The sequence below is a fragment of the Aethalodelphis obliquidens genome, unplaced genomic scaffold (genome assembly GCF_003676395.1).
Source record: "Aethalodelphis obliquidens isolate GAN/ISIS:26980383/991018 unplaced genomic scaffold, ASM367639v1 scaffold46, whole genome shotgun sequence".
Lineage (NCBI taxonomy): Eukaryota > Metazoa > Chordata > Mammalia > Artiodactyla > Delphinidae > Aethalodelphis > Aethalodelphis obliquidens.
The window spans coordinates 65,147-75,343 of record NW_020837990.1 but is presented as its reverse complement, the minus strand read 5'-3'; the positions used below and the strand labels follow the sequence as shown (position 1 = coordinate 75,343).

Genomic DNA, 10,197 nt, shown 5'->3' with positions numbered 1-10,197 from the left:
AAAAAAAAAAAAAAAAAAAAAAAAAAGAAATCACAAAGATCAGAGCAGAAATAAATGAAATAGAAACAAAGAAAGCAATAGCAAAGATCAATAAAACTAAAAGCTGGTTCTTTGAGAAGATAAACAAAATTGATAACCGTTAGCCAGACTCATCAAGAAAAAGAGGGAGAGGTCTCAAATCAATAAAATTAAAAATGCAAAAGGAGAAGTTACAACAGACATCGCAGAAATACAAAGCATCCTCAGAGACTACTATAAGCAACTCTATGCCAATAAAATGGACAACCTGGAAGAAATGGACAAATTCTTAGAAAGGTATAACTTTCCAAGACTGAACCAGGAAGAAATAGAAAATATGAACAGACCAATCTCAAGTAATGAAATTAAAACTGTGATTAAAAATCTTCCAACAAGGGCTTCACTGGTGGTGCAGTGGTTGAGAGTCTGCCTGCCGGTGCAGGGGACACGGGTTCGTGCCCCGGTCCAGGAAGATCCCACATGCCGTGGAGCGGCTAGGCCTGTGAGCCATGACCACTGAGCCTGTGTGTCCGGAGCCTGTGCTCCGCAATGGGAGAGGTCACAACAGTGAGAGGCCGCGTACCGAAAAAAAAAATCTTCCAACAAAAGAAAATCCTGGTCCAGATGGCTTCACAGGTGAATTCTATCAAATATTTAGAGAAGAGCTAACACCCATACTTCTCAAACTCCTCCAAAAAATTGTGGAGGAAGGAACACTCCCAAACTCATTCTACGAGGCCACCATCACCCTGATACCAAAACCAGACAAAGATACTACAAAAAAAGAAAATTACAAACCAATATCACTGATGAATATTGATGCAAAAATCCTCAACAAAATACTAGCAAACAGAATCCAACAACACATTAAAAGGATCATACACCATGATCAAGTGGGATTTATCCCAGGGTTGCAAGGATTCTTCAATATACACAAATCAATCAATGTGATACACCATATTAACAAATTGAAGGAGAAAAACCATATGATCATCTCAATAGATGCAGAGAAAGCTTTCGACAAAATTCAACACCCATTTATGATAAAAACTCTCCAGAAAGTGGGCATAGAGGGAACCTACCTCAACATAATAAAGGCCATGTGTGACAAACCCAAAGCAAACATCATTCTGAATGGTGAAAACCTGAAAGCATTTCCTCTAAGATCAGGAGCAAGACAAGGATGTCCACTCTCGCCACTATTATTCAACATAGTTTTGAAAGTCCTAGCCACAACAATCAGAGAAGAAAAAGTAATGAAAGGAATACAAATTGGAAAAGAAGAAGTAAAACTGTCACTGTTTGCAGATGACATGATACTATACATAGAGAAATCTAAAGATGCCACCAGAAAACTACTAGAGCTAATCAATGAATTTGGTAAAGTTGCAGGATACAAAATTAATGCACAGAAATCTCTTGCATTCCTATACACTAATGCTGTAAATTCTGAAAGAGAAATTAAGGAAACACTCCCATTTACCATTGCAACAAAAAGAATAAAATACCTAGAAATAAACCTACCTAAGGAGAAAAAAGACTGGTATGCAGAAAACTATGAGACACTGATGAAAGAAATTAAAGAGGATACCAACAGATGGAGAGATATACCATGTTCTTGGATTGGAAGAATCAATATTGTGAAAATGACTATACTAACCAAAGCAATTTACAGATTCAGTGCAATCCCTATCAAATTACCAATGACATTTGTTACGGAACTAGAACAAAAAATCTTAAAATTTGTATGGAGACACAAAACACCCCAAACAGCCAATGCAGTCTTGAGGAAAAAAACGGAGCTGGAGCAATCAGACTCCCTGACTTCAGACTATACTACAAAGCTACAGTAATCAAGACTATATGGTAGTGGCACAAAAACAGAAACATAGATCAATGGAAGAAGTTAGAAAGCCCAGAGATAAACCCACGCACCTATAGTCAACTAATCTATGACAAAGGAGGCAAGGATATACAATGGAGAAAACACAGTCTCTTCAATAAGTGGTGCTGGGAAAACTGGACAGCTACATGTAAAAGAATGAAATTAGAACTCTCCATAACACCATACACAAAAATAAACTCAAAATGGATTAGAGACCTAAATGTAAGACCGGACACTATAAAACTCTTAGAGGAAAACATAGGAAGAACACTCTTTGACATGTCTCAGCAAGATCTTTTTTGATTCACCTTCTAGAGTAATGGAAATAAAAATGAAAATAAACAAATGGGACCTAATGAAACTTCAAAGCTTTTGCACAGCAAAGGAAACCATAAACAAGATGAAAAGACAACCATCAGAATGGTATTGTATTTGCAAATGAATCAACGGACAAAGGATTCATCTCCAAAATATATAAACAGCTCATGCACCTCAATATTAAAAAAACAAGCAACCGAATCCAAAAGTGGGCAGAAGAATAAATAGACATTTCTCCAAAGAAGACATACAGATGACCAAGAAGCACATGAAAAGCTGCTCAACATCACTAATTATTAGAGAAATGCAAATCAAAACTACAATGAGGTATCACCTCACATCTGTTAGAATGGGCATCATCAGAAAATCTACAAACAGCAAATGCTGGAGAGGGTGTGGAGAAAAGGGAACCCTCTTGCACTGTTGGTGGGAATGTAAATTGATACAGCCACTATGGAGAACAGTATGGAGGTTCCTTAAAAAACTAAAAATAGAATTACCTTATGATCCAGCAGTCCCACTACTGGGCATATACGCAGAGAAAACCATAATTCAAAAAGACACATGCACCCCAATGTTCATTGCAACACTGTTTACAATAGCCAGTTCATGGAAGCAACCTAAATACTCATTGACAGATCAATGGATAAAGAAGATGTGGTGTATATATACAATGCAATATTACTCAGCCATAAAAAGGAACGAAACTGGGTCATTTGTTGAGATGTGGCTGGATCTAGAGACTGTCATACACAGTGAGTAAGTCAGAAATAGAACAAATAGCGTATATTAACGCATATATGTGGAACCTAAAAAATGGTACAGATGAACCAGTTTGCAGGGCAGAAATTGAGACACAGATGTAGAGAACAAACATGGACACCAAAGGGGGAAAGAGGCAGGGTGGTGGTGGTGTGATGAATTGGAGATTGGGATTGACCTATATACACTGATGTGTATAAAATGGATGACTAATAAGAACCTGCTGTATAAAAAAATAAATAAAATAAAATTCAAAAGAAAAAGGAAAAATAAAGAAATAAAATGGATCTACTTTATTGTGTGGAGCAGAAGGAAGCTCAGAGTGACCCTGCTCCTGGTTGATGGGAAAAGACTCTGTCTGGAGTCTATATTCTTTAATCATGTGGAATTTATTGAAAAAGAAAAGAATGTTGAGAGATGGGGTAAGGGGATAGGGAAGTTGGAAGCCAGAGAAGAATGTGTAACAGGGCATGGATAGGAGAGGAAAGATATTTGAGCTTCCTGTCTGATAGTCAGGCAGAGGAAGATGTGATTAGTTTTTGACTGGGGAAGAAACTAAATATAAATTGAGTTCAGTAGGGTGATGGAGGACTTTTGCTGCCTGACTCAGAGCAGGAAGCAAGGGCACAGGCTTCTAGACCTTGTTGCAGAAAGATTGATTCCGACAGCATATAACTTGCATCCTGGTTCCACGGGATAATTGGTTCATGGATGGGCACATGCTTTCACAGCCCTGGACAATGAATTGAAGTTTTCCACCTGAAAGAAGCAGAGGCAGACTGTAATGAGCAGAAAGCTTCCTCCTCCAATCTTAGCTTTCATCCATGGTTCCCAGTGTCCCTATGTAGGCACGACCAAGTCCTCCAACTTGTATATTCTTTCCTTCCTCCCTTCCATCTGCTTCTTCTGGGCCCTTCCCCTGATCAGTTGCCCACTCTTTCTAGTGAGGGACCAGACAAACCACAAGGGAAGTCAGGCAGTCAAGGGAAGTTCATGGGATGGAAGTAACCAAGATCCCTTCCTTATTTTGAGGATGAGGACTGAGTGTAAGGGTAGAGAGGTGTAGGAAGACACATATACAGGTCTGCCAACCTGTGAACACAGACTGGTGGACAACTGTTTATTACTTAACTCATGTATTCAATTTTACTAAATGCCTACCATGGGCTGGACATTGTGCTAAGTGCTAGGAATATATAGCCATGAACAAGATAGACACATTCCTGAGCTTACTGTCAATGTCTCAAGGGGAAACCCACACATTTCTTTAATAGGAAGAGACAGCCAATCTCCCTGCCTCTTTTTAAGACATCGTAAGCCTGCTGGGAAGGGCCTCTCCCTCAATAGCTGGAATTCTGCTCTTGATTCTTGAAAGGATAAGGTTCTCCTGGATCTCCAAGTTTCTGTGGAATCACAGCTGTTCCCTCCTTGGCCCCTGCCACCCTATCTCCTCCCCATCAGTACTCAAGCTGGTTGATGTGTTCTCTGGCAAAGACTGGCTCATGAAGTCCCCACATACCTTCAAAGATCTTCTTTAACATGCACTGCTGGGAATTCTGAGTGGAACAGACTCCCTCTCCTTGAAGACATATTCCTTGGTCATTCATATAAGAGCATGTGTGGCAATTTAATACTGGGCCTGAAAATTTAAGATCAGCCTGATGAAATAACCTTAGGATCCAGGTTGTATAGCCTTGAGTCACTCATCTGGGGAGGGATGATGGGCAACAAGTAGGTGGATACAACACATTTCATTTCCCGGTTCTTGTTAGGGATGTGAGGGCTCTGTGTCTGAAAGAGTATATTTTCTCTTCTGTGCCAGAGGAAATGCCTTCATTCTTATTGCTTCATTTATGATTTTCATTACTGATGAATCCCACATTTATCTCTCTAGTACTGACTTTTATTCTAATTCATCACCCAGTGGCTTCCCGGACATTTATCATTAGATGCCCTTCTGCCGTGTTTAACTCAATAGGAGCAATAGAGCTCCTCATGTGACTGGCTCCCTTTCCTACTCCCCATCATACTCTCACTTATCACAAGGCACAAACACTTGCAGTGAAATCTGACTGATTAATAAGCTGTGTTAGAATGCTGTAATGTTGCAAACATTACATCAATTCTCTATTCTCAAAGTGACCTTCAGTCAGGTCAGTTTGTCACAAAGCACAGTCTCTTTGAAGCGATTCCATATTGCCTCTCTACCTCCACTGCCAATTCCCTAATTAAGGAAGCATAAAGTGGAAAAAATATGGGCTTTGGAGTCAGACTTAAGTTTGAATCCAAGGTTTGCTACTTTCTAGCCGGATGATGTAACTTCTCTCATCTGAAAATTTGGAATACTGCTACTTATGTAATGGGGTGAAATATAAAGTGTCTATGTCTGGTAATATCTTGAGACATTAAAACTTGGATCTTGCTTTCCTTCCTTGAAGAACCCCTTTTGAGTAAGAGCCAAAGAATTGCAGTTGTCCTGGGAACTTATTTCTGGATCTAACAGACAAAAGTGTCAGCATGCTTTACTTTCCATTGATGAAAGAAATGTTCACATATTGAGTGAGGTATGGAGAAGTTATTCTGGCTTATACATTAGTTAACTTGAATTTTGTGCTAACTAAAACAGCCTCTTTGTGGCCTATTGAACAACTGCTTTAATTATTAAAGAAAAGGTCACATTAACCAGAAGTAAAAAATGTCCACGTTAAAAATAAAGATTAAATACCCCTCTTCATGGGATGCCAGTTCCAGTACTCCATTGATGATAAAACTCCCTTCCCAGGTGCCAAGGCCATACTGTACATGTATGTGCTGTTCTTTTTGTTTGTTTGTTTGTTTTTAACCTTGAAGAAATGTATCCCTGACTTGTTTAATGTTCTTTGTTCTGACAAGATATAGAACTGTGCTGAAAGCTCTGCTCCTCCAGAGCAGTTTCTCAGAGTAATCTGGGAAGCTGGCTTCTGGGCTATAGTCCTCACTTTGGCTCAGATGAAACTCTTTTCTATTATTATTATTGATTGTTTATTATTTCCATTGACACCGTGTTCAAACATGAAGACCAAGATCTACCAGCTCCACTGCTAGACATCTCTTTAGAGGGTTTGCAAAGCATTTTGACATAGTTTGTTAAGAGGCAGATTTAGCATGAAGCTCACCAAAGTTTTCTTCCATGAGCCCCTTCCAGGGGAGCTGTGGGCATCTGTATTCACAATTTCTTACATAGAGTGAAGTTGGAGAGACTGCTGGTACTTTTATATTTGTTTGGTTTTTCTTAAAGAGGGCCCTCTGAACAGTTTAACCTCCAAAGGGCCCCACCAAACCTGGATCTTGCCACCTGGCATTATTGTAAAGAAATGTAAAGAGATGTAAAATGTAAACAGCTCTCTTTGGGAGAGCTGTTTGTGAAGTGTATGAACTATTCTTTCTTCTAAACTCCTTAAAAGTGGTTTTCTGTATGTGTTACCTACTTCCCACCTGAAGTCAAGGATGGGCACCCATCCAAATGTGGCTCACCTGAAATTGTGCTTGAAGGCGGGATGCCTGAAGGCTGTTCACCTGCAGGCCGTTCACCAGAAGTCTTTTCACCCGAAGGCTGTTCACCAGAAGGTTGTTCACTGGAAGCGTGTTCACCTGCAGCATGCCCACCTGCAGCATGCTCACTTGAAGCGTGTTCAACCACAGTGTGCTCACTTGAACCATGCTCACTCAAAGTGTTCTCGCCTGAAGAAGTCTCATATAAAGCCTCACCATCTGAAGGGTTTTCAAGTGAAAAGTAGTCACCTGAAGGTTGCTGAACTGAAGCTTGATGATCCAGATAGCCAGGAAGCTCATCAGATTGACCTGATGCTCCTGGGATGGAGAAATAACAGAAGAGAGATGGTAAAGGTGAGAGAGGACGTCTGGATAAAGAGTTCTTTCCTATGGAGCAAGGCTAATGTTGTGGGGTTCCTAGGTTTCTGGGGGCCTAGGTCAAGCACTGAAGATACTGCAGATGTTGGATGCAGTCAACCAATTACCTGGGAGACCATGAAGGACAGGGGTGTTAAGGAAACACAGAGACCACCACTGTGATTGAAGGGAAGAATTTTAAGATCCACAACATTTGTGTGGATCTGTGTACCCTGAGTGGGCACATGGGGGCCTCCTCACCCAGCACCAAAAGCACTGTGCCTCCCTGACAGAGCCAACATCAGGAAATCAATGTCCCATCATTCATGTAATCAGAAGTCCACCACTAGCCTCCCTCCAGTTCCTCTGTGGGTGAAAGGTAAGCATGGAGATACAAGGGGGAGAGAAAGCAAATTGTTTCAGTAGCTGAGTAATTCTAGCTGAAACTGAGGGTGGAAGATTTTAAACTTTGGACAAGATAAATTTTAAACTAGAGATGACAAATATCTAATGAACCCACAAAAATTACCAGAAGGCACTGAGACACCTTTACTTGGCAAGTTCATGTTCTTTCACACACTCAAACCCAATCCATGTGAGTTGGGGACACAAAGCCAAGTTGCTGTTAATTATTAAGATAAAAACAATCTTTGCTTCTGTATCCCTGAATTGAGATTCCTTGTGACATATCATTTACACCTACTTTACGGAGTTGTCATGAGTATTCAATAAGATAAACTGTGAAGTGCCTAGTCCGTCGCTCAAGTGCTCAGCTAATTTTAGTTTTCCCTCCTCCTGACCTTGCATTTGGAATTACAAAACTCTTAGCTGGTCGTTCTGTTCTGACCACTCTCTTCTACATTTAATCCATCTTATTAGTGGCTGTCAGACAAATATCCTTAAGTACAACTTTCATTTAATTAAGTGTAGCACCAAGCAGACAATTTGATTATTACTTTTTTAAAAAATTATTACTCTTTGACTAACTGATTTAGACTGAGTAACCTAGAGAAGGGCGGTGAGTAGACTATAATGACTAAATTATTAATCCTAGCCAAAAGCTGAATTACAGGATCTTTGAGGCCTAAGTCCCCAAAATACTCTAGCTCTGTAAGAATCCTGCAAATATATATATTTGTGTGTGTGTGTGTGTGTGTGTGTGTGTATGTATGTATGTATTCTGAGTGATTTGAAGACCTTACAATCAATAACTTTCAAAAGGCTAGCATTAGAATACGTTGATAAAGGAAAGGTAAGATTTACTAAGGCTTTAAGGAATTTTTAATTTTAAAAAGTTGTTATAGAAATATCATCTTCTTGACTGATCCTTCAAAAGTTAACAGAAGTTTTAATAAAGAAATTTCTGATACAGAAGGGAGGCTTGAAAAACACACTAATTTCTTTGTCATGCTTATAGTTTATGACTCACTGCCTCACAAAGTGGCTAGGACATACTACCATCTGGTAGCTATGTAGCTACGTTTCTCAGTCAACTTTTGAAAGGCTAAGAAAGCAAAAGACAAAATCTCTGAGAACTGACATTACAGAAAACACTTTGTCATTTAATAGACAGCTCAGAGCTCATGGCCTCTCACTTCTCCTGTAGGAGGAAGGAGGGAACAGAGCCCACCCTGAATGGGGGTCCTGAAAGAGGAAATACCACTGGATGGATAGACCAATGAAAGAGTGGCTTGTAAGGTCTCTGGCCCAGAGCCATGCTGTGTTCTCGGATGACTTTCCAGGCATACCACACTCCCATCTCCTCATGTCTCTCCTCCTACATTAACTACACAAGGATCCCTTACACTCAGTTCACGGGGGCAAACCTTCACTGGACCTCTGCAGAACCCCTAGACCAATCTTCTCATTTCACAGAGCATCAGATACAATGTCAAGTAGCTGAAAGTATTAGGAACGAGACTGTGCTAAGCCAGTCTCTGATGGTGAAGCCATAACTAGGAGGAACCCACCACCGGTTCAGTAGCTCTCAGAGTTGAACTTGTTCAGCTACTCCTAATTCTGAGTTAGATTAGTTTGGGTAACTAAGATACTGGCCTTCCTTCTTCAAGGGCTGAAATGCCTTAAAGGTGCCTCTTACATGTCCACCCAGAACCAAGACAAGAGGACTTACCTCTGGCAGATCCAAGCAGATACAGACTCACTAGTAGAAGACATTTCTTCATCTGGATTTTGGGAGAGAGGGCACCCTGGTGCGGGGCACCCGAGAGCCGTGAAAAAGACTGTGAGCAGAAGCTCCCAGTGCTGAGCCACAGAGTCTGGGATTCTAGAACCTCAGAAACAATCCATTATTCATCACAATGTGTTGTGCTCTGAGGTTCTCATGTCTCCCGATCAGGCAGGTTGGACCTCTGGCAACCCATGGCAAATTGTAGTGTGAAGGCTCATGCACCATGGTATATTGGGGCTCTCTGCCCTACCTTAAAAACTCATATTACCAAAATAACATATACTCTATGTAATAAATTTTAAAATCTATCTACTCTCTTTTTAAAGTGTTCTTGACAGTGAGGTGTGATTAGCTGGTTATTTTTTGTTTGACTCTCTAAATCAGCCTTTTTTCCTTTTGGTCCTGGACCCCAGAAGGATGATCTCTCTTGAGTTGATCACCTGAGTGCTGGTTGGGGTTGGCTTTAGATTGTGTTTAGCCAATGGAAGATTGGAGAAGAGAACACACACACACACACACACACACACACATACATACGGATTGAGATGGAAGTATTTATCCCTCCTATTACCTTCCTGCCACAGTTCTTGATGTGTCTTGATGTGACAGTTTTTGAAGGGTGTCCTCTCTTCCATGGCTTCAGCTCTCCACCAGGCTATGGTTACACGTTTTCCTTCCCCTGCTCCCTCAGGCCTAGGAATGATGATGATTTCTTGCAGTTGCTAGATCTGGATGCCCCAACTTTATTATACTTTTTCCTTAACCCTGCTCACTTCTGCTAATAGTATTTTCATAATGACCTATATCAATCATGGTTTGGGCAGGAAACAGATGGCAAACTCAAATGGGTAACAGGAGAATTTACGTGATATGGACATTGAAAAGGGATCTACAAGACATATTTGAAAGCTGTGCCTTGAGCTGTAAGTGCTGAGAAGATGGATGCAGTGAAGCATCCACCTGGTATTAAGCTAGAACTTTTGGGGGATTGGGTGGCAGAGCTACCATAGCCCCCATCTCCTCCCTCTTCCCTGCCCACCTCTCTTGGACCACTTTGTTACATGTACCACTGAATGCTGGATCTAGAATAGATGTATTTGTCACTCTTATAATTATTTAATGCTTGTCTCCCCCATTA

The 10,197-nt window shown here is 40.6% G+C and overlaps 1 protein-coding gene across 1 annotated transcript; it reads right to left on the bottom strand.

The window, feature by feature from the left end:
- Nucleotides 1–3,187: 3,187 nt before the first annotated feature.
- On the bottom strand, nucleotides 3,188–9,054 carry ACRV1 (acrosomal vesicle protein 1). Its single transcript, XM_027081853.1, has 4 exons — nucleotides 9,003–9,054; nucleotides 6,497–6,832; nucleotides 4,503–4,622; nucleotides 3,188–3,742 (listed from the first exon to the last, which is right to left on the bottom strand). Exons 1-4 carry the CDS (start codon nucleotides 9,052–9,054, stop codon nucleotides 3,618–3,620), a joined length of 633 nt encoding a protein of 210 aa, XP_026937654.1. The 3' UTR covers nucleotides 3,188–3,617.
- Between the last annotated feature and the right edge of the window lie 1,143 nt (nucleotides 9,055–10,197).

Coding starts and splice junctions, on each gene's coding strand:
- ACRV1 (XM_027081853.1), bottom strand. CDS start 9,054: ATGAAGAAATGTCTTCTACTAGTGAGTCTGTATCTGCTTGGATCTGCC. Junction 4,623..6,496: donor GCCTTCAAGCACAATTTCAG/GTGAGCCACATT, acceptor TTAAATTTTCAG/GCCCAGTATTAAATTGCCAC. Junction 3,743..4,502: donor GTTAAAGAAGATCTTTGAAG/GTATGTGGGGAC, acceptor TGCTTCTTTCAG/GTGGAAAACTTCAATTCATT.